Genomic DNA, 20,816 nt, shown 5'->3' with positions numbered 1-20,816 from the left:
GCCAGCCTAGTCTTGACTTGTGCCAAAAACACAGGTGAGGAGAAGAACAGCTCCCACTGAATTGCCTCTATAAGATCTGCCTCCTCCAAGATCTACTCCCTAACACGATCCTACATTACTAAAAACAGCAGCAACATTATAAATTGTATTATTTATGGTCCCTTGGGAATTACGGGGTTTTTATACTACCATCATTGTAGAATCGTATCTGCCTTAGCTAGCAGCGGGTAGTTTGACACAGCTGTGCCAGAAAATGAATTTATATTCATCTTCACAAGCCATCCAAGTCTATTACAGTGCCTGAATGCAATAGCAGAGACACACAATTATTAGGATCTACAACACTGACATTACAATTAAACTTAATATGAGCAAACCCCCGGCAGACCAGATCGTTGTGAATTTCCCCCAAAGGGGTTCCAGGACAGAAAATGTCAGGCACTGCAGCACTGCCACGAGCATTGCTGACAAAAGACAGGGACAGTGAGTTCCTGTTCAAAAGCCCAGAGGAAAGAGTAATAACTCTATAATTGGTGAGCGCTTTGATCACACATATATTTCCTTTACAGACAGCTGTTTCCAAATAGCAGCTCATCTCCTGAGCAAAAAAACCCCAACCAACAAACCCACACACAACAAAAAAAATCCCTGAGTAAAAGAAAAGAGGTGACGAAGGTTCATTTTCATCTTCAAAGACTGAGCAAAAAGGTGCCTTATTTTTCCACGAATATCAAATTAGAGCAGATTGACCAGAGAATGGCAACAGTCATTAGATATCTAAACATAGCTATCTGAAAAGAAAAAGAAAATTCTCTCTCATGACTTCCACGTGGGAGAAGCTATCTTGGCCAACGAAAATACATTCAGGTCCGATTCCCTTTTCAACAAATCCTATCCTTTCATGTGATCTGAACATGAAATTCTCCATTGAAATTGATGTTTTTATATTTGCCTGATATAGCCTCCAAAGATTTAAGAGTCCAGGATTTTTCATCTCATTCAATACCAAAGAAATCTCTGCCTTTCACAGACCTATCCATCTCTGAAGGGAGGAGGCACAGCTCTGGTTGGTGAGGAACACAAACTGCCTTTGCAGAGGTGTACCTTACATCCCTACTTTTATACACACCAGATGAACAAATTGGAGTAACTGCATGTACACGGGTGGTACAGCACAAATAATTTTTCTGTGAGATCACTAAAAATGCAGCACCAAGAATCGAAACTGCATTAGAAATACAAAGGCAAAAATATCAATTATAATTCGGTTGCATCCAGAAAAAGAGGAGCATGCCTAATGTTTGTTTCTTCAGTTTTTGTTTGTCCAATAAGTATCTCTATAACAGCAAAAAGGGTTAATATTTCTGTTTCTCTCTGCATTATCAGTAATGGTAAATCAGGATAGATCACTCAGGCATTGGCACTTGATCTGCATTTCACAGGAAACGCTCCCCCTTCTTTCTTTGATTTGTTAACAGCAAAATTTCAGTGTTCAAAAATCTGGACTGGATTTTTAGGCTTTTCTTACTTTCCTTCTTTTCGAGTTTTGTAAAATTTATACTGAAATATCTTCCCAGTAGTGGAATTTATGTTACAATGATGCTTTTAAAACTAAATTGATCTAATTTTTATCTGAAATTACAAGGATAGATCTCTAAAAGTCAGCTTCACCTCAATCAAGCTTCCTAAGCACCATGGCCCAAACATAGCTAAAGTGTTCACATTAAATTGAGGCTTATTGCAAGCCAATTTAAATTTCCAATGCATGCATTTAGTTAGTTCGCTGTTTGTTTTTAATTTAAATACGAAAACTTGAATCATTCATCTGCACTGATCTACCCCAATGCTGCAGTATTGCTGCCAAAGGCAACAACATCCGTTAAAAGCCTTGCTGCTCATCTCAAAGCGTGCTGCAGAGTCCGGGCCCTCTCCCTGCAGTCACTATCTTCTCAACAGTGGTGGCAAAACTGTTCCCACAACCCTGCTGTGACCCAGGGTTAAAAACTGTTTTGGCTAGAAAAGATAACCTGAAAAGAAATATTTCAGCCAGTTCAGCTCCCCATTCCAGTTTGTAGCAAAGCCTTAAGCCAACATTGTCCAAGGACAGCATCTACAGTAACACCCTGCTGCCAAACATTTTGCAATGTCACATCATAGCCTGAACCACAGGATCTGTTCTTTTGACCAGATACAAGATGTGTAGCCAGCCAGAAATGAAAGGGTTAAAATCCAGAGGTCACTTCAATAAGCTGAAGACTCTCGATACTAAGATGCGTGAGGAAGGAGCCACAAAATCCGAAATAACTGAACAGTCTCAGTAATGCAGCAGGAGAATGTACTTTAGTGACATCCTAAATCATACTGGAAAATGAGTGTGGATACTTAAGCTTATTATCTCCGTAGCCAGTAATTGGTGCTTGCAGTGAGTCTGTGGGACTGGTCCCCCAGCTCACAACAAATCAGGGCTGATAGGTTCTGAAAAAGGAACGGGTGACATTTAAACGTGTCCCATTTAAATGTTTACGGCTATGCCTAATCCCAAATAGTGCTATCTACAGCCAGTGCCAGTGATGTATTTTTCTCTTGTGGTCTACATGTTTTATTGCTAAACAGAAGCAGCAGCCAAAAAGGCCCAAGTCACACTTTGGCCTCAGGTGCAGCAGGCAGACCCAAAATAACACCCACATGGCAAGAGCTGACAGGTTCACACACACACAGAGTTCTCATCCATTTCACACCAGCAGCGACACCACTTACGCAATCACATCCTGCTTTTCATCTCAGCGCGGAGTTACGTGCAAGATGCAAGCACCAGAAATATTCTTCTAGATGCCCTCGGTAAAACATGCTGCCTGTGCTCTAACGGTCTGTAGGTGAAGGTATACTTTAAATAAATATCGAATGCAATTTCCAGGTTACTCAGCAGAGATGAGAATGTACAGAGATAAGAGGTTGTCATGTGTGACTGATACACTCCGTTCAAAGTGGTTTTTCATGAGAGTAAAATTATTTGGTAACATGTCACTAAATAGGCTGTAATTTATGCTATCAATTTGCAAAGTAAGTAGAAAATCAGCTCCTTAGAAGAAAAAACATATTTGGAGGTGACACTGATACTAGTGTATGAAAACACATTTTAAAAGAGACATCAAATTCTTTTTAAAGATTTTATCAACCATTCTGCACAACGTTTTGCAAAGCCAGTTTTGCAGCTTTGTGTTCCTCCAGATTCCCGTCTGAGACGCCGCTCTCAGCCAACTGAAACCTGCTACCGCTCCTTGACATCCTCCCCGCGTGTGTGGTGTTGCCGGTGGTGGGTGAAAGGTATTTGGAGGTGAAGTGCTGCCTGCGCCCCAGGCTCTGAAAACCAAATCCCACCATTGAAAATGACTGCTACTTTGGGCAATTACCTCTGATTGAAGGGTAGAACGGCGTACGTGATTTGAGAGCTTGTGGTATTCTCCAAGCTGCTTCTTGTAAAGAAAGGAATTATGCAAATCTACATAATGTCATCGTCATTATATACGTATGTAGATAGCACTTTCTGGGAAAGGCAGAACTTGTGGAGCTGAAAGTTGCATTGACATTTTTCATGCTAATGTGCTATTTTGATAATTACCAATGCCAGTGCCAGAAAATTACATATATGCCAGCACCTGTTTTCTTCTTGAACATCAAGAACCAGATCTTAGGGCATCCGTAATTGAGCTGGATGTAGTTTTGGGTACTGTTCATGGAAATGGAGACCAAGGCGGGGCTAAGTAAATCTCCTAAGAGAATTATTGCCCTTTTTCAATATTAAACAGAGCTCTTTATATTGATAGTTTAATTAGCGTGCTTGATTGTGAGGCATGAGTGACTAGACCTGGTTAACACACAGTTACCAGAAACATTTATGACAGTCTTTGATGCCATCTGATTAAAAAAATACTCCCTGGTGACAACCAGGAAAAGATTGCCTCTCAATTACAGCAAAACCCAGCATCAATGATACAAACCCCATGGACTCTTACTTGCAGGGTGGAAAAGGGAGCTGTTTTCATTAAGTAACTTATTTTTCACAGCTGTTATGTTATTTTTAAGTAGTTTTAATGCCACTATGCATATTAATTGCTTATTGCCTTCCCACAAGCTTACTACATTCATTATAATTATCGCTTGCTAGAGCAAAGCCTCGCATATGTTTGATGCTATTTCCCTCTTCTGTTCTCTCTGCTCTAAATGTATATTCCTCTTCCAACTCCTCCCCAATGTCATGTTTCTTCTTGTCATTTGGATTACATTCCTGGTCATTCCAGCTTGGGGGGAAAAGGTGGGGGGCAGGAGGACTGCTTTCATTTTGGCAGCTTACTCTTTGCTTCTCTCCTCACATGGAGTTGGAAGAGTACATCAGTCAAACATATTCTAAGCCAGAGGTTTGAGCGTACTGGAATACTCCACCTTCATTTAAGCTACGCAAGGTTCCTGCCTTTGCCTTTACAATTCTGCATTCAGGTCATTATGCTGTGATTTAATTTGATCAATCGTTACAGAGTATTTGGAGCTCCCAAAAAGCTCAAGCAAAAACCCTTCCTTTTCTTAAAGCCTGGCTTGCACTATTGTCAGCGAAAGCACATCAATAAGTGAGGGACTATGGGACTCCAAGTCCTTCATGGAGTTCAGCACCTGTTAAATATTTACTGTCTGCTCTTTATGGGAGAGAGGGCACATGCTAACGGATGAGCACAATGTCATTATCTTACTGCTGCAGTAAACACCTTTTCTTTGGACTAGAGGGCCACCAAAGATTGCTAGCGCTGTAAAATCCTACCCTCATAAACAGAAATAAGATGGAGAAAGGAAAGGATTAAGAGGGTAAGTGAATTAAGGAAAAGAAGCTCTTAAAAACAGTTATCCTCCCCTCCCAAGCATCTGTCCTTCACGAGTGCAACTTCTCTACTCATTCATGTGAGCGAAGGTTCCTCTCACCTCATACTCCTCTTTAAATCCATAGCCCTGTCCTCGCTTCATCTGGGTGATGTGCTGCAGCAGGTCGGCCACTCGGATGGCTGGCTGGAACTGCCCCCGGGGGTAGGACATTTCCACCGGCTCGCAGCTCCGGTACGGGTGGGTCTGGATAGTCAGGGTTGGCTGGGTCATCTCTCCATGGCTACTGTCTGTTTTAAAGACAGGGAGGCAAAACAAGCTTTCACCTACCTGGTATTTCCATTCTCATTCTTGCTCCGTTTGTTTATTTGTTTCTCCATCACCCCATAGGGTGGTGCAGGCAAAAGAAAGTAAAGAAATAAGTAGGAAACACACACCTGCCTACAGCTGCCTAGAAAGACTAAATCACACTTGAGTATTTTGTGTGTCAAGGAGAGAAACCCAAAGAGATAGGAACACAGAAAACAGCCAATCAGGCTAACGAGGCTACAGCACATAGAGCGAAATAGCACGTTTTGTGAGGGTGGGTTCGGCATAACAACTCCAATCGAATTACACACCTTTCTTCACAAACCTGCAAAGAACATGACCCAAAGATACATACAGATGAGCAAGATATTCAAGTGGGATTTGGGGTGTACAGCATGAGATAACTGAAAGGGGCCCAAGTTAATAGGAAACAAATTATTAGCATTTCAAACCAGTCACACAGGATGTTAGAAGCAAATTAAACTGCTCTGCTAGTTCAGGCCTAAAATTTATATGTCAATTACAAAGATGTAATATTATCAGAAATAGTAAACCAGCATAAAAATATAGTTATCTTGCATGCAGAAACTTAAACTTCAGATACGTAAACTTAACAGAAAAAGTTTCTTTTTGAAAGAAACAGTAATAAAACAGAAAAATGTCTATCACTACGCATATGGAATTGTAACCTCTTATATCCCCAGCAAAACGCTATATACACAACAAAATATTCGTAGCGAACTAATAGAAAAGAACTTAAATAACCAAACAATTGCCTGTCACAATATTTATTTTTAACAACAGAAACTTAGATTAAATGAAAAATTCAGTTTCTTATCTATCAGAGTTGTCCCAATTTAAATAGTTGGCCAAATAAACCATTGGTTTTTCCTATGATTACAGGCATCTGAGATGCTTGGGTCCTTTCACACACACAGGCCTTAACGGTCTGCATCAATTCTTTCTGGTCTTACCCCAAACCAACCTATTAGCAAACATATCTCCCTCAGATTGTTCATAAAACGTCCTTAAGACTGCATACACAAGGCTTGTCTCTTACAGAAAGCTTACTGACAAAGAGCCTAAACACTATCCCTTGTCAGCAATACTACAGTCATGTTTTTGAAGGGATAAAGAATAAATAAATCAAATTGCAATTTCAGGGTGATTTTTGTGAGGCAGACATATGGCTGGAATGCTATTGTAAACATTGCAGTCCTTGAGAAATCGCCATGGAGTTTTGATCAGCAGCAGCGAGGATCTCTGCCGCGTCCCTCATTGCAAAGGTGGGTAGGAACAGAGAGATGAGGGCATTAGATTGCCTGCCCAGCAGCTGGCAAAGCGACGACATGACAAAACATGACAAATAATGCTTTAGCTGGTTTACTGTTATATTAGGGGGAAGACACCAAGACAGGCATATGCTCTGTTTTGAAGTTGCAGGACTAGGAGAAGGAGAAAGGAATGCCAGCAGTGGACACTGCTGCAGGGCAAGCTGATCTTCAGTGAGAGATAAATAAGTCTGGTGGTTGAATTATCAGAGATGCTGAACGCATCGTGCTGCTTCTGAAATAAATTGGCACAAAGTGATCATCTGCTCTGAAGATTAAGCTACTGAATTTAAGGATGTCTGAATCCCAGGTTCTCATAAACACAGTCACATTCCCAGGACACACAGAGATTTACAGAGCTATGGCTCTAGCGAAGCAACCCTCACATACAAAATGTGAATAAATTTGGGATTTAAGGAAGAGTAACATCCAAAGCATTTGTATAAACATCCCTAATGCTCCGACTAATGACAGTGCGAGAACTCTGAACAGAGGGAATTTCAAGGCTTATTAATTCCCCTAGTTGGATTCGCTTTCCCAGTGCATCTTTCCTCCCCTATTCCCTATTAACCTCCTGTAATGGAGAGGAGAAGATTTTTATCGCAGACCATTTCCGACAGACGTACTATGCTTAATTTTCCATCATTAGGTTTAATACAAACCCAATTTCACAATTGGCTTCTCTGAGAAACCTGCAAGTAATGCCACATTTTTATCAGCCCCAATTAAAAAGCATTACGATATCCCTATTCGAGGGGGAGTCTTAAAACTAATGTGCGGTTCTAGTGCTAATACGGTAAGGGCACATGCAGAGCACAGGCTACTTGTAAAATGTAGCTCAGATCAGTCAGCTCCTTTGCAGGCAATTATTACTTTCTCTCTTCATCAGATCCTTTAATTCTGGTATACTTGGCTCTCTTCTCAGAGAGAAGTATCATAGGGAGAGGTGAAAGCCAGGAAAGCAGTGCCCCCTCCTTTCCGGAATTACTTCGCTCAAAGTAGGTGCCTGTGTTATGCGTCTGGAACCAGAAGAAGCTGCTCAGCAGCAAAGAGGGATCTGACTCTGGCCTTTGAGTTTATAGTGACAACTGTGCTTCTGGTCTCTTTGGTCAGACAGACAAAAAATGGTACAAAACCTACTGATTATAGTAACGGCTCTTGCAGCACGGTCCGTGGCATCATATCATTTGCGTGCCTCTCACCTAGCCAAGTGTTTCTGCTTAAAAAAAAAAAGTGTCATGCAACCTGGGTCATCCTACTCTCAACCCTATGACACACAGAGCTGAAACTAGGCAGAAGATCACCTCCTCTGGACGTCCGTGACAAACGCACCTTGAATAGCTACCTGAAAGAAAACCCAAGCCCGACACTTGCACCAGCTCAGGACGGCTGTCAGTTATTCCCACCAGCATTTTATCTGGGCCAAGGAAAGAGTGGAGGGGCTTTTATGGAGACAAATTGCTACGTAGGAGGCGAGCCTCGCGTTCATATGTTCTGCTAATAAAGCCTGATGCAAGAAACATATTGTTCCTTGTCTGTCTAATCACACCATGAGCCCGAACCTAAGCATGGTTAATGAGGCGCTCACGCAAGGCACGACACCTTCTCTCAAGATGTGCTGTTTACAGCAATTTTGTGAACAATTCCAAATGCAGGTAGGAAGGGAGGTAGCAGCAAACTGATCTCTCACTAGGACAATCAACCAAAAGAGTCTTTGGAGGGCCTGCAAACAGGCTTTGCTTTTCCTGCAGGCTGCAGCTATAAACCACATCTCATTCCTTTTGCCACCGTTATTACTGGAAAAGACAACAGTCCCTCAGCAAAGTCAGACTTCTGCTTTAATTGTTGCACTAAAGGCAAGTCACAGCAATCTTCCAGAGTCTCTTCTCTCTGCCCCCTTCTCACAAACATGCCCCCATTCTCTTGCAAATGAGGATGAGCTTGTAGGACAAATTGGCCAAGACTTTCACTAGAGTTTCAGCAGTGCCTCTAAAGCATGTGTGCCTTTTATGAGTTTTCAGTGAGAACAGCAAATCAAGAAAACAGATTTTTTTGAAAGATGCTTGAAATAATTCACTCTAATACTCAGAAACTACTAAACATACAGAATCGTGCATCAGGTTTTTTTGGATTCGATTTCATATGCACATCTTACTTCTAGTCATATGTCCTCATTTTGTTGATAGGAACACATACCCCCATATTTCATTGCATACCAAAGATGGAATACAGTTCCAAGAAGTAATCCAAATTAAAACCTGAGATGGTGCTTCCATTCTGACCCCAAAAGTTGTGGCAACGGTTAATTACCCTTGCTGTCTAAACATTTCTTAATTGCAATTTGATTTTGCTTAGCTTCGACTTGCAGGCACTGAATCTTATTATACCTTCTGTTAGATTAAAGAGCCCTCTGAGTACTTGAAATCTTGACCCACGCAGGCACTGATCAAATCACTTCTTCAGTTTCTCTTTGATAAAGTAAATCAATTGAGAGCTTCTGAAGTCTCATTAGGGCAGGCTGTTCAGGGCTCTGGTTCCTTCCTAGAACCATTTCCAATGTTCCACAGTTCTTTTTGTGCAGCTGTAAGTAAAACAGGTATACTGCATGTTGCTGGAAACATGCTGTTTATAAGAGGATCATTTCTAATATTAGCGGCTTGCAATACCAAAATTTGTTGTCAACTTGTTTGTTAACCCTTTTTAGTGCAACACTCTTACTCCCCATACTAAGATGTCCGTTGCCAATGCAGATATTTTAATTTCTGGAAGCTGGCACTTTCATTATCAGCCTAAGAGTTTACAGAATACCCTGAAATTTTGTATAGGATGTTAAATTAATGATTCACTGGCTCTCTCATAAGTAGCCTGATTGGGAAACTCTCCAGGCATCTCAGCTTATCTGTTTAGGGTATAACTGCAGATAATCAAATCTAACAATGTTGACTCCACTTTTAATATTCACAAGCTCTCCCTGCTTATGAAATGCTGCTTCTGTGACACTCTTCTTTGCTGAAGAAATAATCATGAACTTGCTGAAGTATGCTGTGAGGTCCTACTCTGCCAAGAGAAACATAACGGAGTCCAGCATGCAGAGAAAAGCTGAAGCAGAGGCCAGCTTGGTGGCATCTTTCTCCATTTGATGAGTAACCCTGAGGGTGAGATATTATTGCTTGCCTGCTGCTACACCACCTTGTATTATATACTTCTGTTGCTACCCAGACAAGTAAAAGAAATGTGTCTGCCTCCACAGAAAAACTGATAAACTCCTCCATAGATGTCACAGATAAGATGAAGAGCAGCTGAGAAATTAGATTCCCAGCCTGGAAGTGGCTCCGTATGATCAGACCCCTGTGCAACGTCCCATTAAGGCTGGTGGGAGGGGACCCGCTCATCCAGAGCACCTTTGGGGATCGAAACTTTAGATCCTTGTATAGATGTCATCTTGTTTCATAAACATAGTTTTGTTAGCCTGAGAAACAGATACCTGGACACAGAGTGTGATGTTGCCTTCTGACCAGAAAACTAACCTATGCCTCAAACACCTGAAAGTAATGCTGCACCGACGCGTCATCTTGGGTATGCAGAGAACTTTCTTTCACAACTTTTGCTTTAATATCCACGAATTCCTTCTGTGTCTGAAATGACAGGCCTATCATCTCTGTTTATATTTTTATTCTCTTAGCCTTGGCAAGTGTGTAACACGATAAGACATCCTTTGCACAAAATAAATTATATTTTGAGTGGTGTTTGTGATGGATTTAATTACACACATATCCAGTCTCTCTATACTAGAGTAAGGGTTGTCAATTATTTGACATCTTCCAAGGATGACTACAGCATGGCTAATATCTCTTCCCCTTACGCTAGGGATATGGTGCAAGTTGCTAAAATTAATTTGCTTTTTTGTGTGCATCAAAGCTTTATTATATGATAAATACCCAGCTATAATATGCTATATACAATACAAACAGTGGTATGGCAAACCAAAGTCAAACATCATTTGTCTAATGATACCAACGGAGCTATAAAAAGGCACGTTCCTTAACAAAAAGCCTTCTGACACCAGGTTTGACAGAGAGTGGAGGATCTTTCATTTCAAAGGCTATGAAGAAGCCACATGTGCATTAAAAAAAAAAAAAAAGCTGGAGAAAGTAATTTTCTCTAGATTCTAAAGAGATTTTTAGGAATTGCTTGGTAAACACCTTACACAAGTGTATTCTAATCTTATAAAAACTATTGCATGCATTTTTTTCATCAGTTAGCATAGAAGAAAATCCCTTTAAAGATGTAAGGAAGATGTTGGTGAGGCGGGCTAAGGCTTCGGACTATTTGGTACATGCATAACAGTGCAGCTCTTCAAATGCGTGGACCTCACCAAGTGAAATCTCTCTTTGCCTCCTTGGTGAAAAGGGGTTGTCAGATCTACCTGCCTCACAGAGCAATTCATTAGTTACAGCTGAAGAACTACTGGCAACTTCAAAATGGCACACAAAACTAGAAGCCACTAAAGACTGGAAGAGAGAGTTTTCCAAGCCACCTGATCATCTGCAGGCAGAAAGAAATGCAAGAGAAATTCAGCTCAAGTAAGAGCCTACAAGGGCATGCGCCTCCGTTGCTCATTCTGCTGCAGGCCAACGTTAGGCACAGCGAACTGATGTGAAAGCCTCTCCCACAGCTCCTTAGAGGCTGACACGGCCTGGGAGGCTACAGATACAACTGAACAGATCAAGCCACTCATTTTCGAGCTTCCATTGCAAAAAAATAACTAACCCCACAATTTAAAAAGCCAGTAATGGTGACACTCACTAGAGTCATATCAGCTTCTTAGTATCTTTTTAGTTCTTCAAACATTAGGTTGTGGATATACCCGCAGCAGACTGATCAGGCGTGGGCAAAAGCCCATCCAAGCTACAGAAGAGTGAAATTCAGGGCAAATTTCTATGTCTTTCTAAACACAAGCCAGTTTTTGTGTGAGACTTCATGACAGTGAGCTTTCTCTGCCTGTTCCGCCCATCTGCAAGGAACTACAAGGCGCTACAGTCCTCATCCTCTCTGGAGGGTAGCAACTCTTGTTGTTAGGATCCTCCTGAGCAGTTGCAATGAGAACAAGGGTAAATGTCCTTACATACCGCCAGATGTTAATGGATGCAAGGGAAGGACATGCTGGTTCCCTTGAAGAGACTGCCCTGATGACATCTGCTGAACATCTTCGAGAGCTACTGGCCATGCACGTTTTCTCCAAAAACAACCTCTAAGGTTGTACTACCTCCTTGTCAGGCCTTACAGTACTGGTACCACGTGGGCCTTACTGAAATTTTAAAAATAGTGAAATCTACCTCCTTTATTTCTTAGTATTACTTATTCACTTCTTCAATGAAGACATTTGTGCAAAACATTTAAATCCAGAGTTGTCTACAACTGGAAGAGAAAATTACAGAGCTAAAAACATGCATTACATAAAACAGTATTAATCAAGCACGGGATAGGGTAGCGGCAAAACCAAAATCCCCTATATCTTACTATCAACAAATCATGTCACAGCCAAGCCTAGGGAGTCATCCACTATTGCAGATACAGAACATTTATTAGCAGAAGGCATAACAGATGGGAACAAATAGCACTGAACTGCAGGTAGTGCCCAAAGACGGATATTGGTAGTGGGATGACTGATGCCCTTTTTAAGATCTCTTTTTCTTTCCCAGGAATGAATATTAATAAACGTCAAAAATTAAACTTATTTTGCTCATACAGCAACATCCAATGTCTGGTGAATCTGTCCAAGAAGCCAGAACGCCAAGTTTTTAATTTGTCTTCAAGTCACAAGACAGAAATTTCTTCAATGCCAAGGGCTGTTTCACAGCACCTGTGGCTGCTAAATTCAGACGGAACTGGGGGTGGGGGGTGACCAGTCTGTGTAAATCACATCTTGAAAGTGCTCTGTACTTAGCTTCCCATGTGTAAAACAGGGATATTAACCCTTACTCAGATACAGTGGTTAGTAGAAGTTAGGTTTGAAAAAGTTTTGATTATATAAGCACAAGACCGGTTGATTCCCATTTTCTCTTTTTCCTCTCTAAAATTTGGGATTTTGAAAGTTTTGGGGGCTTTTTTAGCTTTTGCTTTCCAATGAGAAGTACAGATTGAATCTGTCCATTGCTCCTGGAGCTTCAGATTATGAAGTGTGCAGTTCACATCATAATTCTCACTATTGGGACAGAGCGGGGGAAAACAGCTCCCTCAAATGAGGGTCCAGTTTTCACAGATGCTGAGTACCAGACTGAGAGCAGTTTGACATCTTCCAGCAAACTGCAGGTCTGGGCCGTTTCTAATGTATAGTCAAAAGATAAATCTACCTTTAGACTTTTCTATTGACAACACTGAGTCTCGGGGAAACGAGAACAAACTTTCTGGAAAAAGGACTCCTTTCCTTCCCCACCTCATTAAGAGAGGGCTCATTCATTGCTGTCAGCATTTTGATAGATAGCAGGATAAATGTGCGTATTGTGGCAGTCCCTCCAAGCCCCTGTGTCCCGGCTGTTAGCCTGTAAGCCAAGGCACTGAAGCGATCGGTTGTAATTTCTTCCTGGTCTAACTGTGGGCCTTCAACATGCTCAGAGTAACGTTTAAAGCAGCCACGGTAGATTACTGTGTCTGGAAGCGAACATTTACTGTAGATAATCCAAAATGACAGGTCTGATAAATACCACTGGTTAGATTCTGATCAACCACACATCATCCTTCTGATTCATAGCGGAGGGATTGCCTTCTTCAAATTCCACACGCAGGCAGCATCCTCCAGGGAGAGCCTGAAGTTGTAGGCTGTTATTACTCACTTTCAAGGGTACACCTCCAGTAAGCTTCTGGATAACTTCTTTTATCAGCTAACAGTTTCTGCCAATTTTGTTGTCTCTGTTAACTTACTGTAAAAACATGTTATTTTTAAAAATCCAAAAGCTAAGAGCTGCACACTGTATGCTTTATCATCCAAACAAGAAAAGCTCATTTTCAGAGATGCTGAACACTAACACCTCCCTCAAGGTACCAGCAGCCGCAGAACAGCCTCTGCCTCTCAGAACCTGCCTTCTTGTTAGCCTCTCAAATTTGTACCAGGCTGCTTGAATATTTAGCATTTAACTCTCAGCATACACCGAATGAGGTGGGGCCACTTGCCCAAACCCAGTCTCTAATTTCTCCAAATGACCTTTATACTTGCAAGTGAGTCCAAAACTGCAGGCTCCCACCTGCTTTGGACATGCAAGTCCTCACTTATATCCGCAAGCCTTGAGGCACAGGTAGCTGAGCCTCGCTCCCAGGACAAGGAGTAATGGTTTTAAACTAAAAGAGCGTAGATTCAGACTAGATATAAGGAAGAAATGTTTTACGATGAGGGTGGTGAAACACTGGCACAGGTTGCCCAGAGAGACGGTAGACGCCCCATCCCTGGAAACATTCAAGGTCAGATCGGACGGGGCTCTGAGCAACCTGATCTAGTGGAAGATGTCCCTGCTCATTGCAGGGCAGGGGTTGGACTAGATGGCCTTTGAAGGTCCCTTCCAACCCAAACCATTCTATGATTCTATGCCAGCTGCACAGGCACAACCACCTACATGAGTCAAAACTAAGCCAAAGGCAAGGCGGCATGTGGGAATTTGGCCCAGAATGTCAAATCCCATTCACCAAAAGAAAAAACAAATACTTGATAGAACTCCTAAACCTTAATTTTTGAACTGTTCTTTCCTTTAAAAAAAAAAAAAAAAAAAAATCAATTAATAGCAATAATAAAGCATGAGTAAAACAAAAGGCTTTCCAATTAACACAACACATGACCACAGGATTAATTATGATTTTGGAGCCCAGCCACTTAACAGTGCTCTCTCCGACTTATTTTCAAGATACAATGAGTGTGTTTGCTCTCCAGTTAAGTGCCGTACACCATACCTGTCTTCTTACCTAACAGCGTGGTCGATGGAACAGTGTCTGATGATACTTTGAGATGGAATTCCGTTCACCCACACGACACGGATCAATGGAAATCAACAGAAGATCAATAGGAAAAAAAGTTACAAAAAATGAAAACAAGGTTAGCTGTATCTCACACTCAGAAGATTCAGTCTATAGGTCATATTGGGAAACGTACAAAAGCAAAGAAAATTTAGAAATGAAAGTAAAGTCTGGCACTAGTACCTGAGTAGTAGGAATTCAACAAAGATTTGCTCTGAAGGGTTTTGCTTTGGACAGAAAATGAACAAGGAGAGGGTGATGCTAGGTAGGAAAGACATAAGGAAAAGACTTTAGACATATATTTAGAGAGAGAAAGAGAACAGGGAGAATGTTCCTCATAGAACACAGTAATATGGGATATACAAGGCTTATCAAAATGAATTATATTTTTCATCTCGACATGCATATTACATTTATTACATTGTCATCATGATGGATTTTCTTTAATATAAGCACTCCAGACCCCAAATATAGTATTACAATTACTGTAAATCAATGTGTTCCTATACAGGATACACATATAGGACTATATTCTAGATATCCTTTTTCTAACTGAAGGAACAAACTTATGTTTTTGTCTCTGGGAGAAAGATCCTTAAAAACGACCCCCAAAATACAGAGAATCAAATGCAGTATTAACAGTAAAATAAGCCTGCTCAAACACAATGTACACTACTACCACAAAAATACACAGGTAAGGTAGCAAATTTTTTTGTTAAAACAATACAAGATAACAAGGGACTTGTTCTTCAACCCAGGCCTGTTCATAGCAAATCCTATAAGCCTTTCCCCTGTGAGTTGGGTTCTTTCAGCAGGACAAGCATCCCTGCTTTCTCCCATTAAAGCATTAGCTTTCTCTGGACAAGAATCCACAAATTATTTCCATATTAATCAAATACTTATGGAAAGGAGGCAGGGCTCAACACCTTCACAGCAGATTCTTTTCTTGATAGTAAATTTATGAGGCTGGTTTGTATCTACAATAGCATACATGTACATTCTTATGGTAATCCATCATTCCTGAAGGCATATTCTTTTGTTACCATTCTACATTCACTCTTACAGTTACAGGCATTTATTCATCTCCTCCTCAAAATGTTGGGAAACAAGCTAATACAAATCTCACTACATCAGAAAGATGACAATAGATAACACAGGAAAAACTATTCCATAATCCAATAGAAGTAGATAAAACTCACAATACATCAAAGTAATTTCAGAAGCAATTTTTGTATCTCTAGAGCAAACACCACTTAAAAATTTCAAGTTATTCTGTGGGGTGAACCAAAGAAGTCACTAGTCTAGGGAGTTTCATAAAGTCTGCAGAATTACCTCCTAAGCAGTATATAATCATCCAGTAAATGAACTCGCTCTCGTTCTGCCTTCTCCTGCCATATTTTCAAACTTACACCACTTGAAAACACATTAAAACAATCAAATTTCTCATAGCTTAGTCTGATGGAGTTCTGCCCCAGCTGCCTTCAAGCCATAAAGCATCTCTCATTTGGGGCCTCTCATACTTTCTCCCCTGTGTCTGTCAGCCTAAATCAGACCCTCCCCTTACTGTACCTGGAACACAGCCTTTTTTGCAGATGTGTAAAATAAGGTCTAAAAAGAGTAATTTGTTTGCCAGGGTCACAGAGCAAGCCAACAGTCAGGGCTTGGAGCGGGACTCGATTTTCCTGAAACTTGGGAGTATAAAAGAACTCATTGGGCCATACTGCCTTTCCAGGAATTGCTAATGATAAATTACTTAGGCAGCTGAAGATATAAATCTCACTTCAGTGAGTTTGATTAAAAATGCTACCAACTGAGGTTTATGAAATGAACCATATTTGTAAGACAGGGAGGTAAATTCTAGATTATTTCTTTAGAAGAAAAAGGGGAAGAAAAACCACCAAAAAACAAGTTTCCCAAAACTTCGGAGAGCTCATTCTCAAAATCAGTCAGGTAGTGGCTTGTGTAACGAGAGATGTGTACACAGTGCTGCTTCCTAACCAGAGGTTCTTACAAGCACTAGTGTGTGCAATCACAGGTAACACTTCCAGAGAGGATTTCACATCAGGGTAGAGATTAAGACTTCATTAAAAATTCTCTTTATACTCCCTGGAGTGGCACGTGAGGCCACACAGATCCCCCCAGTCATGCAGAATGATGGAGGCTCCTTCCTATTCTGAAAATGATTCTCCCTTTTTGTAAGATTTTCTGAATGAGCAAACCCCACAAAAATCCCAAACCACCATGAAAACCAGTAAAAGGGATTTTGGTATTTTTTCCTTTTATGCCTTTGATGAAATTTGGCTTTATTTTTTATTTTTAAATTCATTTTAGAATTTTTCGCTAAAGAAAACATCTCATGGTCATGATCCTACAAGTCCTTGGACTGCATTTAGCAGGTAAGCTAACTAAGAGTGAAAATTATCTATGGGGTAGGAATAAGAACTAGATCTTGATGTAATTGTCTGTTGTGCCTCACAGCAAATCTATAGACCTCTGCACTTCATTCATCACAAAAACATGCAGGATATAGAAAGGTGTGAATTTAGATGTTTCTTGGTTAAAAGTGATCCTTAACGCTCTGAGTGCCACTTACCTACATCTTCCTCTTATCTCCTTGCTCTCGCTAGTAAAAGCACACTAACTTGGTAACTGTACAGTAGTGCCCACTAATGCAAAACTCAGTTCCCTACAGCTTCCAAAATGCTGTCTTCAGACTGTGCTTCTGCCTGCAACATTAAAGCTACCTACCTAATCCGTACCAGTCTCACTCCTGAAGGGCGTCTGGAAAGCAGTCACCTCCCAAACTGAGATGTCACAAAAGTTAAGCACACCCTAATAAATCAGTTTCTAGCAAAACTGGCTGCATTTCAAGAGATTAAATCCTCAGAATCAAACAGTTCCTGCCAGAAACCTCCCAAGGATGTCAAGATAGCTATGCTGGTGACACAGCATTCTCCTGGACAAGCCCGATCCACAGCATTTTAGCACTGCAAAGCCAGAAGAGCAATTCCTTCGTGCAGGACATATGATTAGTGCATCATTGCTGAGATGATATACTACTGCTTGTCCCATCACACGGATGGGCTGCCAAATTGCGCACAATTTATGTGCAATAACAACCCCTTGCACACTCTTCTGGTCAGTGCACAGATACTGGTGGATAATTCTAAGCCCCTTTTGTCTCCAGTTTGTCATCTCACTTCAAAATAACCCTGCACTGAGTCAATGCCTACACGTGACTGTGCTGTGCCACTCAGAGGAAAACGCCACTGCTTTCCAAACGTTCCTGCAAACTGAGGAGCAGGCTCAAACACTGCAAGTACCATCATCTACCTTTAATGGATTTAGGATATATTTTTTAAAAAGCAAGATATTTGAGAAAATGAACAACTATGATGAGCCTGCTTCACCTCCACATAATCCCTGGGTAAAACCAGACAAGCTGGAATAGCCATGGACTAACCTATCTTTCAGCAAACACCTATTCTGATTCCATATGGTGTCAGAGATAGAGGCTGAGTCCAGAAAAACTCTTCAAGTTTAAACTCATGTATGTACCAGTAAGAATTCTGCCTGAATAACAACTAACAGTGTAGAATGGAAACAGGGATGAGGGGCTTTGCTTTGGGCCAGGAAGAGAAATGCCCATTTCTCTTCCACTTTTCAGCAAGACCTGAGGTCTCCCTGTTCCAGCACAGAGGCTACAGATCCTCCAGAATGTCATTACATTTGATAATGAACACCTCTGCCAAATGACAAAATTCAAAACTACAAATGGCCAACAGGACTGTGTGGTCCTGAGCACTGCACTGGCCTCGACAAAGGACTCTGTTGCACCCAAACAGTATGACTTTACGGATGACGCCATTTGCATGAGTTTATATTGAAAATATAAGCATTTTCCCCTAAAGCACTGAGAAAGAGTAGGCGAAGAAATCTGCATTTTTACCAACAGCAGAGACAGGAGGACGGTAACTCTTAGCGGCGAAAGAATCACCGTTACTACGCTGCGTGCTTTTTTCAGAGTTGCCTGCAAAAGCGGTCAGGTCTGCGTCTCCTCAGAAAAGAGGGGCTGATAAGCAGAAAGGCAGCTGCTCGTTTTTGCTGTCCTTCATGACGCACAGCGCCAGGCAGCACCCTTTACAGTTGCTGGACCTGTCGGGTGGGAGCTCCCTGCAGGGTGACAGTGCTGTAAGGCAGCGAGACCGGCAGCAAACGGGGAGGCTACAACAGGAGGGCAGACAGGAGTCACCCAAGAACAGCAAAAGTCCTCCTGCAGCAGGAGCAGACCAGTGGCCAAGTTGGAGAGACTATGGGAATAAAAAAAGCTTCTATAGGACTCATTGAATTTGCTTCATCTGAAAAGTCATTAAAATTATTGGGACAGGAAGGAAAAACTGGAGGGAAGGACACATGCCCTGCAAGGACACTGCCACCTGGAGATAAACTTGTTTGCAAGTCATTCAACAGTTGTGGGGTATCCTACTTAACAAGTTGTCTCGTTCTATTCTATTGCTTTTGTGAGCTAGCAAGTTGATCTTGGGATTGAAAACACTTGGCTTCTCTTGGTGGACTTTCTTCAAAAAGGAGAGGGGTATTTCCATGTCACTGCTACAGCCAACTCGGGTCCCGTAACTGAGGGTCAAGATGGAGAGGACAACTACCTGTCATGAGATATCTGCAAATGCTATTTACTATTGGGAGGCAAAAGAACAATTTAAGAAGGAATTTCACTGCTGCTTAAGACAGACAGCTGATTTCAAAATCTAGGATGGATAACCCCCTGTAAAACTCTATTAGTTAGCAGGAAGGTTAAGAAGCAATCCTATCATGTTATTCAAAAGTTAGAGTAGGCCCATACAGAAACCCTCAAGTATTAAACTCTATTAAGGCAATTTTTTAAAAAGAAAGTCTTTTACCCATGAAATTCCTGTATCAGCATGTGCACATTACTGCACAGAACTTACCTCCAACACCTCAGCACCCTGGACCTGGCAGTAAAAAATTTGGAGAAATCATGAAGGCTTACTGATAATTGTTTCTAATGGATATAAAGAGGAAAAAAAGAAAAGAATCGGCCCATGACGACTCAGGCTGTGTTATAGAAGGAGGCAGTGACAAAATCTGCAGTGATGTCAGACAAGCAAAGGACTAACTGATTAAAAAAAAAAGAAAAAACCTGGAGGGATGCTTTTTTACAAAATTAGATACAACATATTTTCTATAGTTGCCATTTCCAGTAAATGACTCAGCTGTTTTAATTAGTCTCTCAAAATACCAAGGGGAAAAAAAAATGAGGTCACATTTCAAGCTCGTCTCTTCTCCTGTTTTCTGGTCAGAAAAAAAATCCCCAAACTTCTAAAAATCCAGATTGTGAAGAAAGTGTTAAAATTTTCCCCATACATTTTAAACAAGCTACCTTTGCTGTTTCTAGGATGTCTGTTACAATGCTGTCCTCTGCTATCCTGTCTTTCAAAGATACGAACCACTGACAACTCTTGCTGTCTCTTTAGGAGATATAGCTACTCAGCACCTGAGAAAATTACATCTTGACTCAAGTCAATTTAATATCAGAAAGAAGTGTTGACTGCTAGCCTTGACGATCCCAAACACCTATTTATCCATCTCACAGGTATGTTACACAGAGTGGCAGTAGCAACACATGCAGATGGAATTTGATATGACCTACAGATAGAGGGAAAAGAAGAATTCACTCAGCCTGTCCCACTCACTCTGAGATTACAAAGAAAGGTTTCAATGATAAACCACATTTTGTACCATAAGCACTTCCATGTTAGTAATTAGGGGAAAAAACACTTCATTAAAGATGTTTAAGACAGACAAAAGAGTTTTAGCATGTAATTGTGCTTCAGAGCTGTTCCCTGTTCAAACTAGGAGGCTAAGTGTCAAAAGAAGGAGTGACATTCCCATAGTGTCTAAGTTAAAATTTATTTAATACGAAAAAGTTTACAAATCCACCATGCAATCCACCATGCACCCAATCTGGATCTAGCGAGGCTCGAGTATGACTTTGTGCTCCTTTACCCGCAAAACTCTTCCAGCTACAGAGGTCTGAGTGGTTTACAAGTATTAACTAAGATTAGTTTTACTGAACCCGTGTGAATAAACAGCCGAGGACACAGACAAAAGAAGAAATGCTGTCTTTCCATTCCAGTTCTCTAACCAGGAGACCATGCTTTCTTTCATAACAATTCCATACAGAAAATGTTATTTCATCCTACAAGTCAGCTAAGTGATTTGATTTGACTCTTCTACTCACAAAGGAAAAAATATTTCTGAAGAACAAAT

General features: G+C 41.1%; 1 protein-coding gene across 1 annotated transcript in view; it reads right to left on the bottom strand.

Moving 5' to 3' along the window:
* The window catches only part of PTPRT (protein tyrosine phosphatase receptor type T), a 462,241-nt gene that overhangs the window by 32,588 nt on the left and 408,837 nt on the right, over positions 1 to 20,816 (bottom strand). Inside the window, 3 exon segments of the mRNA XM_050907140.1 lie at positions 4,969 to 5,156; positions 14,457 to 14,492; positions 14,691 to 14,768. Coding sequence (XP_050763097.1) covers positions 4,969 to 5,156; positions 14,457 to 14,492; positions 14,691 to 14,768 — 302 coding nt within the window.

Source organism: Gymnogyps californianus, chromosome 17, assembly GCF_018139145.2.
Source record: "Gymnogyps californianus isolate 813 chromosome 17, ASM1813914v2, whole genome shotgun sequence".
Classification (NCBI taxonomy): domain Eukaryota; kingdom Metazoa; phylum Chordata; class Aves; order Accipitriformes; family Cathartidae; genus Gymnogyps; species Gymnogyps californianus.
The sequence above is the reverse complement of the archived record's forward strand: the minus strand, read 5'-3'. Positions and strand labels throughout refer to the sequence as shown.